General features: G+C 46.1%; 1 protein-coding gene across 9 annotated transcripts in view; it reads left to right on the forward strand.

The window, feature by feature from the left end:
• Positions 1 to 19,239, forward strand: part of PLD1 (phospholipase D1) — an 80,518-nt gene that overhangs the window by 33,963 nt on the left and 27,316 nt on the right. For all 9 annotated transcript variants that reach the window (XM_086618229.1, XM_086618227.1, XM_086618226.1 and 6 more), the window contains 9 exons: positions 670 to 735; positions 6,999 to 7,057; positions 7,590 to 7,682; positions 10,261 to 10,413; positions 11,143 to 11,292; positions 12,578 to 12,661; positions 14,426 to 14,507; positions 17,550 to 17,660; positions 18,998 to 19,204. In XM_086618229.1, the coding sequence (XP_086474355.1) occupies positions 670 to 735; positions 6,999 to 7,057; positions 7,590 to 7,682; positions 10,261 to 10,413; positions 11,143 to 11,292; positions 12,578 to 12,661; positions 14,426 to 14,507; positions 17,550 to 17,660; positions 18,998 to 19,204 (1,005 nt within the window). The remainder of the gene's footprint in view (positions 1 to 669; positions 736 to 6,998; positions 7,058 to 7,589; positions 7,683 to 10,260; positions 10,414 to 11,142; positions 11,293 to 12,577; positions 12,662 to 14,425; positions 14,508 to 17,549; positions 17,661 to 18,997; positions 19,205 to 19,239) is intronic.

A 19,239-nucleotide genomic window follows, 5' to 3' on the forward strand; every position in this document is an offset into this window, starting at 1 on the left:
ATTTGTTTTGTTTCCATTTGTTTTGTGTCCTGTAGGACTCTGCCCAGCTTCCCATGCCCAAACAGCTTAATCTCTTCTTTGCCCAGTTACCATGAGGATGGGAAGAGATTCTCTCTCCTTAATGGTTTCTTCTCTCCTCTCCTCCCAGCTGAGGACAGCAGGCAGTGGCCAGGCCACTGGTCACTCCATGGCTTTGGGACAGGGCAGCGTGGTCACCGTGCTCTTCACCCCATGAACCTGGTGTTTTGGATAAATAGGCGCTCTCAGTTGTGTCTGAGGCTGTGTTTTCTCACAAAGCTAATTCGTGTGGGTCAGAACGGTGGGGACTGATTTTGCATTAAAAATTGTTCTGCAACTTGGGCTCGGTCAAGAAAGTTGACCTCTAAAATGACAGTGCCAAGGAACAGGTCCGGGTGGACAGTTCAAACACAAATCTGTGAACAGTACAAACACAGCTCTGTGAACACTAAACAACCTGTGATCGAACTGTTTATGCTGCTGAGCCGTAATCTTCCCTGAGCAGCACGTAATAATGTATTTATTTATCCACTGAAGTTGAAACGTGTGTCTGATTTCTTGATTGCTTCCTAATGCCAGACAGTTGGATTGCGGGATTTTTTTCTTGAAAATTCCTGCCTCTTATCGAAAGTTTCTATGTTTTAATTGTAGAAACAACTGGAAGACTACTTGACAAAGATCCTAAAAATGCCAATGTACAGGAACTACCATGGAACAGTAAGTAGAAATCAGTTTGCTTAAATGCCTAATGAATATTCACTTTACAAATGTTGAATTCATTGGAAGAAGACATGGAGCTTACATAAGAAACATTTTACAGCTGTTTTGCAAGCATTTTGGCTTAGCTGGTTTCTTCAACATGAATGTAATGTGATTAAAACCGAAGGAAGAGAGTGAATGACTTAGTCTTGGGGGTCTCTGTTATAACATAGTGATAACCTCCTGAAGGTAGTCTGGTCCAGAAAGCTGATGGTACATGTTTGATGTGGTGGGTTTCTGTTTAGTTCTGGGGAGTGTTTAAGATGACAAGTTGAAGTTTTAAATACTTAAACAATTGGAGTCCAAACCATATTCGTAATAGCTCCTTCAGTTTAGGCTTTGTGTGTGGTCCTAGGTGCAAACTTGTCTCAGGTTCCTGCTCTGCGCAGTTTCCCTGGGCACTGGTGACGCTGAGTTTGTTTGAGTGACACCCATTCACCTCTGTGGGTGTTTTGTGACTTCCGAAGGGAGATGGCAAGTGGCTTATTTCCCCAAGCCAATAGTCTTTTTGAAATGAGGAGAGACGTCAAATCCAACTTCAGGCTTATTTTAGGCAAAAATATTTCCTTTGAAAGCCACCCTTGAATGTTTCTTCAGTAGTCCTCACCTGTCAGCTGCAGCTGTAAGATCTCCCTGGGATGGTAATTTATTTCCCCTTTTCTTGGCTGCATAACGACTGTGTTACTACGTCTTTTGTATTATCAGCAAAACCTGGTGCGTGCGTTGAGTAGCTGCAGAACTTAGTGACGTTTCTGAGCAAGGGGTGATAACTGGGAACACTTGGTTTTCAAACAAGCCAGAAATGTAGACTGAACTTAGTGTATCTGTAGCAGCCAGTTCTTCAACTTTTCGTGTTGTTGTTTGGTGGGTGTTCTGCTCTTCTGCAGGATTTCAGTTGCGTAGAGATGTTGGGCAGCTTGTAGCTAGAAGTCATGCCTGAAAGCTACATGTGCTCTTATTGCAGAGCTCAGTGTGTTGAGTGCTGCTTGTTATATGGGGCAAAATGCCCATGCAGCATTGGCCATCGTGCTTTGGGTTGGCCATCATGCTTTGGGTTGCAAGAAATCTTCAGACTCAGGCTAAGGGAACCGTGTTCCCTACTAAATGCTTCTTTTAGGGACGGACTATGGAGCTGAAGTCAAACGCAGTCAAGAGCTGTGTTAGCCTGCACGTGGAAGATAGTCATCTTTTGTTCTAAAGGCAGGATTGAGATAACTTGGCAATTTTGATCAGCAGCATATGCAAAGTGGGGGAGAGTTATTTTACAGTGTGGATCCGTCTTGTCACTCTTAGGCAGGCATTGCTTTTTTTTTTCAAATGTTTTGGAGAATTTGCTGCTCGTGTAAGAACGTGGGTGATCTTTTGACCAGGCTGTGGTTTGAGGCGGGCTGCCATGGTGGGGGCCGGGCGAGGAGACGAGCGGTCCTGCCTTGCCCGGGCAGCTGTGGGGTGCTCCCCTCCTCCTGCGCTGAATCGCCCTTCTGTCCCCGGCCCCCGGAGCCAGATGTCACTTTGCACATAAATTCTCAGTTTATTGTTGGCTTTCATGGGATTTGGCTGCAGCGAAGTGTTCAATGACGACTTTTCTGCTAATAGTGGTGCCGCTAAGTGCAGCGGGTCCTGCAGGCGATGCTGGAAGAAAGCACAGGAAGAAAAATGTTTCCTTTAAAATAAACCAAAACAAACACACCAAAACAACCCCCACCATTCTCAGACGAGAGACTAAAGTGAAGATTTCTGACATTTTCCTTGGAACTGTTTGTTGTCCTTAGAACAAAATGAGGGCTTTGCTCTTACTGTCATTGAGAAGTCTTTTGCGTGGACGCTGATAAATTTTGTAATTGTCTTGATCTCAGAGCATGTTTTGACTCCTGTGTGTTCCTCTCATCAAATCCATGCACCGAGGTGTTTTTTTAAATCCTAAATTCTTTGCAAAGTCAGACATGGAGTTGGAGTGGCAAGCTGTGAGCTGCCTGATGTGGAACCCTTGGTCCTCGTGAGGAGCCTACTTGGGTCAATCGCATCTCCTTGGTGGTAGTTTTACAGCTAGCCTGCACAACTTAATTAGTTGGCTTTTTAACTTTTTTTTTTTCCTTTGTGGTTAATTTATTATTTGTCAGTGAGAGGATCACCACTTTATACACTTGAGGACATGCCATGCACTGGGCGAGTCGAGCCTGCAAGTCGAGCTTGTAGCGGTTTTGCAGACCTGAAGTCTCTGGTGGGTTGAGGATCAGGTCCATGGTGACCAAATGACATCGTAGAGGTCGTACATCCTCTGGCCTTTTGAGGTGACACTCCTGTGGGCTGTGGAAATAGAACCTACCAAAGCATCATCCTTTCGTCATTTTGTGATGTACTGAGTGTCTCTTGCTTTGACTGAGTATCTCTGATAAAATTTACAACCTTCTCACATTTCCTTTTAATTTCTCAGCATTCACCGTAACAGTATTTTGTGTGGAGTTCACAAAGAGGTTGGTAGATGTATTGTATTTCATGATCAGATTCCAAAATTCGTAGCTTTTCACTATTTTATTTTTTTTTCCTTTTGGCTACGTGACTTAGGATTAAATCTCATGTCTTCTAGTCCTTTCCAAAACCTTTTCGTAGTACTTCTGGGCTGAAGTGCTTCAAGGCAGTTACCGTTAAAACGAATGTTGTGGGAATCTCAGTATATTAATTGTCCACACGTTTTTCTGGGAAATGGAAATGGGGGAGCATAGCCCCAAAACACTAGGAAACAGGGCCCGTGGGCTTGATTGTATTCCATATAAAAATTTTGTTAATTGGACCTCTGCATCATTTTTTTCGTATGAGCTGCAATAGTTGAAAGAAGCCTGAGCAAAATAAAAAAATAAGATTTTGGTGGATCCAGAGGGCGTGTTTCTGTAACACTTTTCATGAGCTTTAGCAAGCGAGTGTCAAAACCTCGCCTTGAGTGGAAGCAGTACAAGGTAAGGACAGCTCAGATATGTGGGAGTAGCTGATGTTTGGCCTCTGGAGCCTCAGATCCAACGATCTGCCGACCGTTGCAAAGGTCCCCACCCAACCCTTCAGTATTCTTAGTTGTTGCACTTGAACTTCAGCACGGTTAATTTTTATTTTTTTTTTAAATTTGGGCTTAGTATGAGCCAATTTTTGTGTATAAGAAATAGCTGGCGTCTTTTGCAGAATAATATTATTCTGAAGAGTGGTGTAACTTCATTTTATTGCCAGCCACAGCTGCTAATCAACTCTTTATGGGTTTTTTAACCCACTAAATTAAAAACAAGAGTTGAAATGAAAACAGTGTGAAGCTGCTGAATTCTTTCTGAAGGACAGATGCTGTCTGCAATTTTTGCTTACATAAATCACGCGTGATCGACGTTGCTGGCAGACCGGGGGACAGTTTAAAACCATGGCTCGTGCACCTCGCAGCTGGTTCTCCACCTTCCATGACTTGTCTTTCTGCAGCTGATTGCTCCTGCCTGTTTCGTTGTTTGGTGTTTTTTTTTTTTCTTTTTATTGCAACAACAATGTCATTGAAACTGCATTTTTTAAGCCCATATCTCATACTTAAAATATTCTGCTGCAAATCGCTCTGAAACCAGAGCGGGATGCCGGCTCCCCGCGGAAGGCAGCTGGGCAGCGCAGGAATTCAGATGTGAAGGAGATGAAAGTGCCTCGCTGCTCCGCGTTCCCCTCTCGGTTCTTCTGTGAACGACGAGCAGCTCGGATGAAAGACGCTGTGCCAGTAAAAATAGCTAATGCAGCGATAACGATACTCATAAATCATCCCATCGGATATTTTCCACTGCGCCGAGGAATTTTCCTTCTAACTAGTGGAATTTATTTATTTATTTATATTTATTTTAATGAACCAACGCTCCTAATTGCCGCTGCTTGATCAACGTGTTGGATGGGCTCCTGTCACCGGTGCAGCTGTTTCAAAGACTCCTTGGCTGAAGAGCAGATCGCCGCGCTGCCGGACAACCGCTCTTTCGTTTCGGTGTAGTAGTAATTGTGTTTCTGCAAGGAATTTTTCCTCCTCGTTTTTCTTTTTGCTTCTTCAAGGGCAATTATTTCTCTGCGTGCAGTGCTCCTCAAATTGCTGCCGGCTTTTGGGTCGCAGCCAACGTTACCAAAGGGTTTTGACGTTTGCGTGTGGTGGTTTTTTGTGCACCCAGCGTGAGAGAGATGTCTGGGTTTCTGCTTCTTCCGAGGGGGAATGCCAGCCGTTTTCTGAAGGAATGAAAACAGGCAAAGAACTAGGCTGAAACTTCCCTTTGGGATCTCTGATAAGAGCTCGTAGGGTGCGCTGGGTTTTCAAATGCTCCCCATCTCGGTCTGAGTGTCGCTGCAGAAACAGCCGAGGAGTTCGTAGGTCACCGCTGGTGCTTTTCCAGAACGTGCAGTGAGAGTGGCGATAGCAAGGTTGTCAGTAAAAGCATGGAATAGCTTGTTCTGGCCACTTTCTGAAAACAGGCTGGAATCACCCCAAAATGAGAATGTTAAATTTGCCTCCACTGAATAGAGGTTACTTAATGTCCTTGGGCTACTTGGAGGAGTACAAGAGATCCTTTGTTCTTCTCCATGGCCTTATATTGATGTGAGAAGTTCGAGAAGGTCCCAAATGAAGGAGGAAGGATCTTCTGTCCTGCTGCTGCTTCTGTGGGGCAAAAATGATGGTGTTGAGAAGGGAACGTGGGCTGATCTCACCATAACTGCAGGATAGACTTTTGCTCCACATTTACAGATGTTCTTTGTTATACTTGTCTCAGAGATATTTTCACACACTTTGTGAGTCCACCCATGTAGTTCTTATGTGAGATCAGATTTTGCAGATGAAGGCCCTGAGGTTGGTTTGCTGAAGAGCAGATGTCAGTGGCCACCTTGGAGGAGAGCCCTTCATTGGGTGCTGGCACTAGAGCTGGTGTGGGGCATGGGTGGGCATGGCCCGAAGCTCGCCCCGAGGCTGTCTTTGTGTCCCGAATGCGGTCAAGAACGCTGGTTGAGTCCTGGGCTTCGGTCCCAGCAGCTTGGTTGCCAAAACATGGGGTTAGAGGGTTCTCTCCAGCTTGCTGCCTGGCCAAAGGGGAGAGCAGCTCCTGCCGTCACCCTGCCCTCACTACCTTTCTGCACTTGGACAACTTTATGCAACAATAAATTAAAAGTGACTGGGTGCAGACAAACCTCTATGGTGGAGGGCAGCTCCTTCTCAGGGCTGCTCCTGCCCAAGCCCCATCCTGCACGGGACGCCTGGAGCAGGCATTTCTCCCTGCTAATGGGGCCCAGGGATAACAACCAGCAGACTGTCAGGAATGTCCTGCTGTGCCAAGAAAAGCCTACTCGGTCTAAATTGCCTGGTGTCCTATTTTAAGAGGTGGACGTAATCGCGCTGTGCTTTCTCACCAGCTTTGCTTGTCGTTATGTTCCTCTGCGATCTCGGCTGAAGCAGGAGGAGCTGCAAGGAGGCAGGTTGCTTGAATTCAAGATTTGCTGTTAAACTTGATAGCACGGCACACAGGTTTCCCAGCCTGAGCCTGCTCCATTGGGGCTGACCCTGCTGGGCGCAGACCAGCAGAAGTCATGGAGCCCATGCTTGGTCTTGCTCTCCTCCTGCCCCACTGCGGCTTTTCTGTGGATTTTCGGCTCCCAGAATCAAGATGGGGCAGTGGATGCAGGGCAGGGGTGTGTGCAGCACGGAGTAGGACCAACCTGCTCCCGTGGTCTTGGAAGGTGCTCGTGGGTTCAGAGGTTGAACCACCACATCGTGTGTGTTTATGGGATAGAGGACTCAGTGAACAGGTTGCTCCCAGCCCTGGCTATGTGCGCTCATTCCCCTTCCAGCCTTTCTATGAGGGTCACTGGAGGAAGGAGAGGATTCGTTTAGGCAGCCAAGTTCGCACAGACCCCCAAACAATGTCAAATTGAGTCCTCGTTTCAGCCAGTGATCCAAGGGAGAGTACCGGTGGGTCCTCATGATATTTGATCTTGATTGTCCTGGTTGCCTGACATGTGTTCCTCAGAGCACATTTAAAATAAACAAACAAGCAAACAAACAAAAAACCCAACCAAACTACTTTTGTTGGTCTTCTTGAAGACACTTAAGCAATGGCAGATGACTTCTGCTGGGGATTTTGTGTAGGTTCTGTCTTTGTGACAAGTCACTTCGATGAAGAAAAGTATTTTGTGGATTTTGGAGTATGACAACTGGGGGAATCTTTTTTTTCTTTCCCCAGATGGAGTTCATTGGAGTAAGCCAGCTGTCATTCGTCCACGACCTGGGACCAAAGGGCATGTGAGTCGTGAGCTGTGGGTTTGCCAGTTGTGGTTCACCAAGAGCATGGCTTTGTAAATAAATATTGTTCAAATTGATGGCTTTCCTTTCTCACCAATAACTGACTGGGGAGTATTTTACCATCTGAGTATAAAAATGTATTAATGTTCAAACAGAACTGCTACAGCTTTGGGAATTAGTCTGGGGAGTGGTCTGCCCTGCAAGATGCGGACTGCAGCCCATCAGCTGGCTCATGAACGTTTCTCCCCTTCCCTCCCTGCAACCTGTGAACCAATTTGTTCTCCTGCTTATGCTATAGAACAGGGCCCTGCATTTCCTAAATCTACATGATTTCCTTCTGGGAGGGTGTTTTTGCCCCTCTTTCAGCTTTCAGGGCAGTGGTGCAGAGGCTACTTGGGCACGGCCAGAGGCACCAAGAGCCACCCCTGGGACCAGGGCCTGGGGGTTCAGCAAGCATCCTTCCTCCCAAGAGCTGCCCTGCACCTCCAGAAGAGCCGTGTTGCCTGTCCTGACCGTCCTTCTGTCCTTGCAGAGAAGGATTGATCATGAAGCGCTCCGGGGGCCACCGCATACCTGGCCTGAACTGCTGCGGCCAAGGAAGGATGTGCTACCGATGGTCCAAAAGGTGCTGCTGGGGTGGGCGAGGGTGGCCATGCTGTGTGCTCCTCAGGCACACATGCAAAAATCCTCATTTGTTTCTTTTTTTCTCCCAAAAAGTCTGTGAGGCACATTCTTGCTTTTTTACCAAAGCCACAGATTTTCAGGTCAAAAGGGTCCGTTGGTTATATCCTACTCGCTCTCCTGCGTGGAGCATGGTGGAGTTTTTTTCTTGTGCTTTGGAGTTCATACAAGGGACATATTGCTCCGGGGAAAATTGGGATTTCTTACAGCCTCAAGCTGGCAGAAATGGCAATCATCCCCAGTGGGTGCCCGGCTTTCCCTGCCGCAGGAGCGCCTGGGAGCTCCGTGCCTTCAGGAGGGAACACAGCTGGTGACACTGCCCCAGCCGGATTTCAGCCTGGTTTTCTGAGCTTCCCTTCCTCAATTTACAAAAAGAAAATCAGTTGATTGAAAGACTGTCGGGGCTGCTTTGGAGCTGGTTTAAATAACACACAACCTGCAGCAGTAAGGAGCTCTGGTGCAATTAACCTTGGAATTAAATATGTTGCCTCTTCCTTATTACTGCCCGTGCTAAATGCCAATGTTTTTATGGGAGTTTTCACAAGCCACCCTGTTCCCGCTGCAGACGGACATAACTTACTGTCCCCAACCCTTTACCTTCTGTGTTAGACCTCGGTGTTTCCTGGGGCTGCAGTGCCAGGAGGTGTGTGCTATGGAGGAGTATGTGAGCATCCAAACAATGTGAGGAGGTATTTCCTGGAGCTTATCCTTCCCGGGCAAATCTTTCCATTTGAAGATCCAAATAGCACATATCTGCCCTAGAGCAATGATTTCTTGGTCTGTAAGAGCTTCTCCAAGCATTATCCACCTTTGGATTTTAGTGTCACCAATGGGCTGTGGTTAGTTTTATCTTAAAAAATTCTGTTTCTCAACAAAATCTTTCTGCGTTTTTGTGAAGATCCTATTTCTTCATAGTCTTTCCAACATTTCTTAATGTAATTTTACAGAAGATCTCTATGATGAGTGTACAAGGAGATGAAGACGTGACCTTCTTTCAGGTCAAGTCATTAAATTGTCTCCAATTCTTTTTTCTCTTCAATGGAAAAAAAAAAAAAGCCTTTTCCTTTCTATACACCTCAGTTAACTCTTCCCTGTGTTATGCAGAGCTCAAGCATTAGTGGGGACAGTGGCACATTCAGCTCTGATGGATCTTAATTTTTCTTTAGAGCCTAAAAAGGGTGTGGGAGAAGCATATGCATCAAAAAATAGCAAATAACAGTAATATTTCCCAGACAGGGTTATTTAAGTGAAGGATTTTAGGACACATCAAGCTGGGGGCAGAGCTCCCCTGAGCGTGGGGCAGATCACGGTCAGCCTTTTTCTATAACAGCTTTGCTGCAGACGTTGGGTTTTCTATACTCCAGATTAATTTAACTTATTATGGTAGGTTGGGTGTGTTATCTCCACGGGGGCTGTGGAGAAGAACATGGAAGAGGATGGTGGGATGATGCCGTGAATGGACATGGGCAGGACTTCTCGGACATGCAGAGCTGCCTGGGAAAACCAGAAAGGGGAATGCTTGGAAATGTACCCTGCAGGATGTTTGGGAGTGAAATTATGGGCCAGGTAGGGAGCGGGAGGTATTCTGACACCAAACGAGAGGTGATGCTGGGATAACTCTTCCAGGGCCCTGAAAGAAATGAAAAAATTGTGGGATCTGGAAGTAGATGAGGAGCTGAGGCTGTTACTAAAGATACAAGAATGAACAGATTTTTGCAGTATTTTCTGTTGCTTTGTGTGTTTCTGAGCGTGCAGAAGAATGAGGCGAAGGTCTGGTGATGGAGACCTGTGTGGGACAGAGGGGGCCGGTTACCCCAGCTACGCTGCAGCGTGAGAAAAAATTATAAATGCCATTCACAGTACAAAATGTGGTGGTTATTTTGTTGTGTTTTTTTTTTTTTTCCCAGAGTTGCCTTCAGGCTACAGTATTTATGTAAAACCTGTCGGTCATCTCTCATCACGTGTTTCAAACAGGGTGCCTGTTGCTTGGCAATAAAAGCTTTCCAAAATGCCTCGTTCATATATTTTGATAGGAGAGAAAGTGATCCCAGCATCATAATTAATGTTAGAAATGTCAAATAATTCCTATATTGCCTCTAGGTATAACATACAAGCTGAATAAAATTTAGGGGTGGAGGAATCGTTGTTGGACCTTGCCCAGTGCTGGGGCACCTGGCTGAGAGAGTCTCACTGATTTCGTTAGACATGTGAGCCTATATTTTCAAAGATTTCTGTAAAAAGGAGTCATGCAAATAACTCTAAAAGTCTTATATTGTAGTCAAGCTCATTACCCAAGTTCATAAAATTGTTGCTTTTCTGCTCAAGAAAACCATTCCCTGGACTAGCCCCTGAAAAGAAATTCTGCCTTTTAGTTGAACGCTTTCCTCTCCCTGCTAAATGATTTGTATTTGTTTTGGAGGAAACACCTTTTCACTTTATTAGTTTGTTGTTTTTTTTATGGCTCGTATGTTGAAGACCAGCATGGGTGAAATACGAGTTACCTGGTCGCTGTGCCCGTGCAGGTGGCTGGTGGTGAAGGACTCCTTCCTGCTGTACATGAAGCCAGACTCGGGGGCCATTGCCTTTGTCCTGCTCGTGGATAAGGAATTCAGCATTAAGATAGGTCAGAAAGAAACGGAGACTAAATATGGGTTGCAGATCGACAATCTCTCTAGGTAAGAAACACAGTCTTTATTTAGACCCTTTTTTTTTTATTCTATTTGCTTTTGCTTTTTTTTTTTTTTTTCAAGGAAGAATGGATGCCCCTCTCCAGGAGGGGTTAACAAGGTGTGCCGGGCTGACAGGGTGCAGCTCAGCATCATCTCTCAGGGCTCAGCACCTTGGGCACCTGCTGATGTGTTTATACCTGCTGGGGATTTGATCATTCGTTCTGGGTGTTGCTCAGGCCCGAGGGCACGGAGCATGTGGAGTTGCACAGTCTGGGTTTGCAGCAATCGCTTAGGGTAATTTATTTTCCTCTGAGCTGCAAGTGGGGAGATGTTCCTCTGCATCTCCACTGGAGCATTACCCCAAAGACACACTAGTTGGGTTAAAGAGGTATTCTTAATATTTTTATGGTAGCGTACAGTATAAATAGAGTATAAATTCATCTTTTAAAAAATACAGCATTAGCTAGGTCCAACTCTCCTCCGAGTTAAGCTGGTGCTATTAATTTAAATGTGGAGTATTCCTTTTTCTTTGTGCTTGGAAGTGCAATACTGCAGAGCAGCTCAGTGCTGGTTGATTCATTTGAGAACAAAACAACAAAGCAAAGTCCTTACTTTCTGCTTCAATAAAATATGATGGCAACAGGTGCATTTATCAGCATGCACAGAGGGCAAGGAACAGCCCAATTAGACGTCCGTGGCTTCAGCATCCTGCCCGGCGCCTCGTCTGTTTTACAGGTCGCTGATTTTGAAGTGTAACAGCTACAGACACGCGCAGTGGTGGAGGCAGGGCATCGATGAGTTCGTTCGGAAACACGGCAAGGACTTCCTCACCGAGCATCGCTTCGGCTCCTACGCAGCCGTGCAGGAGAACACGCTGGCCAAGTGGTGAGGACTGTGGCGAGGCTGCCACCGCATCGCAGCGCCGCGGGTGCCGCCACCCGCAGCGGGAGCGGCATGGGGCTCTGATAGGGAGAGCTGTTGGTGTTTGGTAGCCGTAGGGACTGATGGTAATTAGAGAAGTTGGAAAAAATGAGGCATTCTTCATCGGGAACAGAATGGCAGTACTGGTGACAGGAGCGCTTTGGTCCTGTTACAACTTTGCATCGCAGCTGATAGCGTTTTGAAACACCACGTTTCGTTTGAATTTGAACACGTTGGGTGTTTGTTATCCTAATGATAAAAATGGCATTTTGATGCACGTATAGTTGGCAGGGTGCTTGTGAGTTAAAGCCAGAACTGCTCTTTTGTTAAGATGTTCCTGGCTTCAGTTTTATCCCAGTTTCTGATTCTGGAAGTGCGGTTTCCCAAGGATTTAGGCCTTTGGGCTCTGGGTTGGAAGCCCACGGTAACACAGGTGCTATTGAAAACGTCTTTGGCTACTCCCTTCTCCATAGCTCCCTCCCAAAGCAGCTGTGCTGCAGCCTGTCCTGCCTGTGCTCCTCTGAGACCCATGGTCTGGTCATGCCCTTCGTTCTCTGAGATGCAACATACATCCCACTCGCCATGTTTGCAAGGCTCATTCTCATGCTCTAAGACAACGTCACCCTTCCAGGCACCACGGATGGGTTCAGAAGCAAAGGCCACTCCTCTGGTTGAACAGCAGCATCAGATCCAGGCCTTGCAGGTTGATTCTCTTTCATTGCAAAATCAGCAAACGCAAATTCGAGTGTAGTCTAAGAGTGGCTGGGCTTTATGCACACACAGCAGTCTCATAGCATAACCTGGTTGCACTAAGCCATTCCCAGAAGCACCTCAAAAAATTGATTTTAGCTGGAAGCAAACCCTTGCAGTGCTCTCATGGCAGCTTCTGCCTTGCAGCAACCACTGCCCAAATAGTTTCTGTAAATCCAAGCAAACATCGCTCCATCATCCTTTCCCGAGAGCCAAACCTAGCTGGCACATCAAGCGAAACCCAAGGATATTGTGTGCGGTTGGCAGAAATATCAAGTGGCACTTAATAGTCTCTTATTGTGCTGTTTCATTAAGCTACTAATAGCAGCATGAAATTCTCCCTGAGTGTTGTCCTAATTCTTGGAATTCGGTTTGTGTTTTCTTTTGAGAAAAGAATGTAAATGGCATTAACGCAGAATGCTGTCGCTCTTCAGCTATGGACTTTGTTTAATGAAGGGGGAGGAAACCTAAAGCCACGCGCTGTGTTTGCTTCTTACAGGTATGTAAACGCTAAGTGGTACTTCGAAGATGTCGCGAATGCCATGGAAGCTGCTAAGGAAGAAATTTTCATCACAGATTGGTGGTTCGTACTTAAATATTTGGATGTTGACCAGCCGTCTCTCTTGGGACATTCCCGACAACGCGGCACTGTTGGGAGGCCCTACAGCATGGCAACTCGCCGTGCAGCCAGATGGTTTGGCAGCACACCCAAACATCTCCTCGTGCTGTATTCAAAGGCCTTTTCAGGGGGGTTGGCAGCAAAAGCGCATGCTTGAAATCAACAGCTCGGTTGCCTCCTTCCAAGGAGAGGCCTGAAACTGCATGAAGGCACCACCCGAATTGCAAATGTTATGGCTTGAGGTGCTTATCAGGAGTGTAAATCGCAAATCGCTGCAAACCCAGGGGACAAGAATGTTTTTCAGTGTGTCAGGGAACGTGGATGCTCAGACACCTCCGACAGTGCCCTTCCCATGTGATCCTGCATGGGACTCTCCTTTCAGCTCCTCCTCGCCGTTTTGGGAAGCCTTGTGCCAGCGATGAGAGTGTCTTGGGGGGGTGCAATTTCGCTCTGCTCTGAAATGGGCCAGACAATGGAAGGGGAGTTTTGTCATCCCTTCCCTGAGCAGCGTGGCTGCCAAAGGACCTGGCTCTGCCCTCTTCTTAACTAATGATTCAGTATGTTTATGCCGTGCTCTGGTTCCTGCTTGAGGCAGAAAAAGGGCGCTTGCACAGGCTCGGGGCTGAGTTTCTTGGCTGGACGCCGGTTGCAGTTGCCTGTGTCTTGCTTTTGTGGAGGTTAATGTGGCTGAGCCAGCCTGGACCTTGAGGACAGGACAGTAGGGCAGGCTCCCAAGCCACAGCTCAGACGTCCTCTTTAACCTTGGGCACGTCTCTCTGCTCCTCTTTCTCCGTCTGTAAAATGAACCACTTGCTACTAATCCACTGCCCGTAGGAACTGGGAGGATTAGTTCTTAGGTGGCAATTATGAGAAAACTAAATTACCATGTTAGTGTTCCCAGGGGTAAACCTGTTTCCTAACGTGACCACAGATAAACCCGATACTCCTGGATCCCCACATGTAACATCAAATAGCAATGCAAGAGCATCGCGTTCCAGACCCATTGTCTCTTAACGTTTTATTCACTCAATTGCTAATGTATCTTGGAATTGCAAAACTTATCTTAAACTCCAAGTTACAGATAAAAAAGCTGTTGTCAGAAGTGTGTTTTTGGGACGTAGCCATATGCTTTAACCAAGCACAAGTTCCCATGCTCAGTACAAAAGTAAAGGAATGCAATTCTGTCACCGTCCTTTGCAGGAGTTGGATGAGATTGCTTAATTATTCCTTGAAATCCTTAAAGCTATGAATCAATAAAACGCCCTGTTGAGAGATCATATTGCTTTGTCTTTAGGCAGCAAGAAAAAATACAGTACAAATCTATGCTACTCAGATAGGCTAAGTACCAGGAGAACTGAAATCCCACTCTCATTTATTTTTTATGTCTACACATTTCTTTCAAGTCTACCTTGGGGTTTTCTTTTGTTGCATCTTTCTTTCATAGATAGAGTCCAAGTTGCCCCATTTATACATCACTCTTAAACTTGGTCTCATGGGTTGTTGAATACTAAGATGCCTGAGCTGGACACATCTCTTGCCCTCTGTAACGCTCCGTTATTAAAAATCAAAGAGCATGATGTTGGAGAACGCATCACTCTGGGACGTGAGCCTTCACATCCACCTCTTATAAACTTCTTTATTTCTTTGCTTACTGAGTTGATTATTTAGGCCAATGCTTTGTTTGCAGACGACATATGTTGTGTTTTTTTCACCTCTTTATTTTCTTAGGCTGAGCCCAGAAATCTTCATGAAACGACCCGTTGTGGAAGGAAACCGCTGGCGGCTGGACTGCATCCTCAAGCGGAAAGCAGTAAGTGAGCTCCAGCTGCAACCTTCACCCTGCAGAAGGCCCCTTGTGCCCACCCAGTTATATGGTCATAGTGGGACTGGAGCCTTTGCACCGTTTATTTTGGTAGGCTTGAGAGTTGAAGCTGGCTGAGCCTGGCTTTGGGTGGCCTCAAAAAACAACATGTTTTGATTTGCTCCCCCGGTTTGTGTTTGGAAGAGCTTGGAGGCAGAAGGGTAGACTCTCTGATTTGCCCCTTCGAGTCCTCAGGTTTGGGTCAGTTCAGCCTTGTGTTATGACTGCCCCAGCTTCTGGTGGGGACAAAAAAAAGTGGTTGCTGCCTGGTGCTTTCTTTGTGGCATATGTAATTTAGAGGTATGGGAAAGACTAAGCACTTTGTGGTGGCTCTCGCTAGGTGGTTTGTACGTTACTGTGTTGTGCAGATCCTTCTGTCATTACCACATGTTGTGTGTCTGTGCTGCAGCTTTCAGAGTTGAAGCTGTGAAAGGTACTGTCAGTCTGCCAAGAAAATCAGGATGTCATTAGCAAATAAGTCACTCAGGATCATCCAGAGGTTCATGCTAACTCCCTATTGCCTTCTCATCTGTTTTCCATATTTGATACGTCTCGTAGGTCCTTGCTACAACTAAACACCAAAGAACTTGCTGTTCACCCACCATTCCTTGCTGTAGTAAAGAAGTGCCTGTTGACCTTAGACATCATCCTAGTGTCCCCCAGCCCTGTTACTCCTGGTAGAGCCCCTCTTGCCTTCATCCTGCCCAGACCAAGCTTCCCAAAGCTCTTCCTGCCATCGCTCTTGCACAGCTGCTACTGTTGGTGATGATGATTTTTAGTGGAGAAAAAGAAAGGGCAAAGCCCGAAAGGTTTTTGTGTTTTGTTATTATTATTTTTATTTCCAAGAGGAACTTATATTATTAGAAAAGGCTTTATTTTTTTTGGAGCTGCCTCTTACTACCTGTATGTCTCCTGGTTTTCTTTGTTCCTACCCACCATTTTCTATATTCTCATGGCTTTTGGGGCCACTAAGAGGAAGAAGCTGTGCCTCCCCGGCTCTCTATTCTCAGATGGAGGCTCTAGTCATGAGAGTCCTGGTGCATTGCTGCAGAAGAGGGATGTGGGGAAAGGGCTTCAGCAAAGCATGAAAACAAGTGTGCAAACACAAGCAGCATCACGCTCCCCAGAGCTGGGCTGTGGCATTCAACTTGTTTACAAGGAGGTGATAAACATGACTCGGAGACTTGGAATCCTGTTTGCATTGCCATGTTACCTGAGCTAATAAATGCTCGTGTTCAGTAGATAAATGCTTGTTTAAACTTAATAAGGCTTTTTTCCTTCTGTTTTAATTTCTCTTTCTCTGCTGTTCCTCCTGAAGAGAAAAGCTCAGACCCGCTGTTGACTCGGTGCCTTTCCTGGCGCTCCCGATCAGGATTCTCGTGCCAAGCTCTGTGCCGTTGCGTGCTCTCCTTTCTTGTGCAGCACTTGGAGATACGAGCAAGCAACCACAACGACTAGTTCTGTTTTTCTTTTCTTTAAGCGCTTTCATCTCAGAAAACAGTTTCTTTTGTTGCCGGTTGTACTCTGTGTTCCAGTAACGTGTCTGGGGCCAGACTGTAGAGAACATGTTTCATGGAGCCAAGCGAGTCAGACAGAGAAGCTGAGCGTGAGGTGTTTGTGAATGTGGGCTGTACTTCAGTTGTTCACCCAACACGTGGTAACACCGGCACTAGAAATGGTAGCGTGCTCCACGTGAGCAGTAAGTCAGGAACGGAGGCGTGGCCAGGGAAGTCTCTTGAACTCTTGATGTGGGAGCAGGGCAGGAGTCCAGGTGGACATGCTGAAGTAGTCTTTGACTCCTTGCTCTTCCAAACCAGTTGTCGTCACAGTCCTTGCCCCTCTGCATGCCTAGGAAAAAAAAAAAAGTTTTATGGGTCTGACTGTTGTTGATTTGGAAGTAGTCTTCTTTTCTGGTAGATGAAACATGGCCATGGGGCATGCTCACTGGGAGAATTTGGCTTTGTTTGTCGTGTTGACATGGATTTTCCTAGGGCTATAAATACCTTGGAAGAGCGAGGAATGTTTTAAGGTTAGTTCCTGGAAATACTTGCCGGCTCTCTCACTTGTGGCATTGCTCTGATTCGGTTGGCGAGCTGGTGTCTACGTCTAGGGCTATGTACAGTGCTGCCGTGGGCTCCTCTGGCTGCAGTGGGGAGGAGAATGTCATCCACAATTTGGCGACAGCTCAAGCTATCAGTAGCAGCTTCATGGAAATAGAAGCTTAAAAGGCTGTAGAAAGTTTAGGTCCCAAGTTTAAGCTTCACTGCAAGGTTTGAAGGCGTGCTGTTTTACGGCAGCTGTTCCAGTGTGTGGTCAGCATCTGCTGAGGTTTGGGAAGTGCTTGGCAGTTTTGAAAGTGCCTTAACAAGTGTCCTTAGAAACCCTCCTGTGGGCACTGTTCTAGTCAAGAAAAGCACCATCCTGTGAGCACTGCTCATTGTAATCCAGGAGCTTGTTTAGCTCTACCAGCAGAGAGAACTTGTTTGCTGGTGTTGGGTCAGTTGCATCCCCTTTAGGAGAGGGATGTCAGTCTGACCACACTGGTATCGTCCTGCAGAAGCTTTGAACTGTAGGCAAACCTCAGGGCAATGTGAAACAGCAGAAAAGTTGAACTCCAGTGGATGTGTGCAACACGGTTATATGTGGAGTGAATCACGTTTGCAAAATCATACCTCAAAAGATGCTTAAAAAGAGCTACTGTAAGAATAGCAGGTTGATGGGCTTTGGCATAGCTCAGCTCTTCACACACAAATCCAGGTATTGAGCCCTTCGCTGGAAGCTGAAGAGCTCTTCTGAGCAGCGCAGGTTCTTGCACGTTGTGGGACCACCACAGTGGATCTGGAAGAGTGTAATCAAGAACAAGCAACCTCAGCCTGTGTTTCTGTCTGCAGGCACAACGTGCTTGCTGCCTCTTAGCTTTTCCTTGCTTTGGAAATGGACTGTATTCACTGAAATACCTGCATATCATGTGTTTCTTTTTATTTCTGACAGCAACAAGGAGTGAGGATTTTTGTTATGCTGTACAAAGAGGTGGAGCTTGCCCTAGGGATCAATAGTGAATACAGCAAGCGGACGCTCATGCACCTCCATCCAAACATTAAGGTAATTAATTGCGCATCGGGCAGTCATATAAAGGACGTTTGCATTCATTTGCTCTCGATAGCTAGTATTGATCCCCAGTGTATTCGGGTGCGAACTGGAAGGACAGCGATTCCCACTATTGCAGTGGGAATAGTCTGAGAAGATGTGCCCATACGGTGGTTAAGGCATCTGGCAGCTTCATTTCTTTAGGTTATAATTGAACATAAAATTGCTTAGTTTAGACTTGCCAAAGCAACTATTCATCTAATTCACAAGAAACGTATTTCATGTGACAAGTTAATGGGGTTACCTCAGATGGAAAAGTACAATTTGAGAACGTTGTCTCATTTCAACATTTCTCTTCATATATAGGCAACGAGAGTCAATACTGGACGTTTATGTTCCCATCATAAATGCATAGCATTGCACTGTCCTGTGCTGTTTCGCTGCTACTGATCTGCCATTGGCACATGATGAGTGGTGGCACATGAAGCAGTAGATAGGGCTAGATCCGGTCTCTTGAAATTAGAGACATATACATTTTAATGAGCAGTAAGATATATGTTATGCATGACAGTGACTAACAAACTGCTAGAATAATAGATTTATTATCACTTGATCAATTGTCATGATGAAGGGAAGGAGCCATTCACCATCATCTTCACAGCAAGACTGGAAGGTGTAGCTGGAAGACACGCACTAGCTGTGTAGCAGGTTTTGGGAGCAGCCAGGTGAAACTCTGTAGCTTTTTACCCAGGAAGCTAGTCTAATGACTCTACTCTTAACATAAAAACATAAAAAAATAAAACTATATTCTGTATGCTTAGATATAGAAACTACTTTGCCATAAAGACATGTCAAAAAAAAATCTCAAACAAATGCCAAGCAACTTGCTGATTTTAAATGGATGAAAAACCGGCCAACTTCTCATTTCACTTATGTAGCAGCAACAACCAGAGAAGTGAGTCACATCACCAATATGTTGTTTTCTTTCAGAGCAGGCTCTGTGTTTGAAAGCTCAGCTATTATAGCTCTACCAAAAGCATGATTTTATTTGTTGAAATAGTTTCCTTGACTGTGGTCCTCTTATCAACACTGTTATAATCATGACCTATCCCAACATCACTGCTTGGGAATACCTGCATCATGGGATAGCACCTGCCTGCCAGTAAGGCTAAGCCCAACTCGGGGGGAGTCACATAGCTTCAGTAATTATGACAGTCTGTGTGGAGGCATCTTCTAAAAACTCCAGTGTTTCCCCATCATCTGGAGCAGCCAAAAAAAAAGCTGGGCAGCTCTTTGGCTGGAGGTGTACATCGGGCAATGACGCTGAGCTTGAGTGCTGGTTCTCTCCGCAGGTGATGAGACACCCAGACCACGTGTCCTCCTCCGTGTACCTCTGGGCCCACCACGAGAAGCTCGTCATCGTTGACCAGTCCGTGGCGTTTGTAGGTGGCATCGACTTGGCATACGGCAGGTGGGATGACGACGAGCACCGCCTGACCGACGTGGGCAGCGTCAAACGAATGGCGGCAGTGAAGTCGGTGTCGACGACCAACCTGGCAGTAAGTGAGGTTGCTGCGGCTGGTGGCCTCCTTCA

Source organism: Tauraco erythrolophus, chromosome 11 (assembly GCF_009769465.1).
Source record: "Tauraco erythrolophus isolate bTauEry1 chromosome 11, bTauEry1.pri, whole genome shotgun sequence".
Classification (NCBI taxonomy): Eukaryota; Metazoa; Chordata; class Aves; order Musophagiformes; family Musophagidae; genus Tauraco; species Tauraco erythrolophus.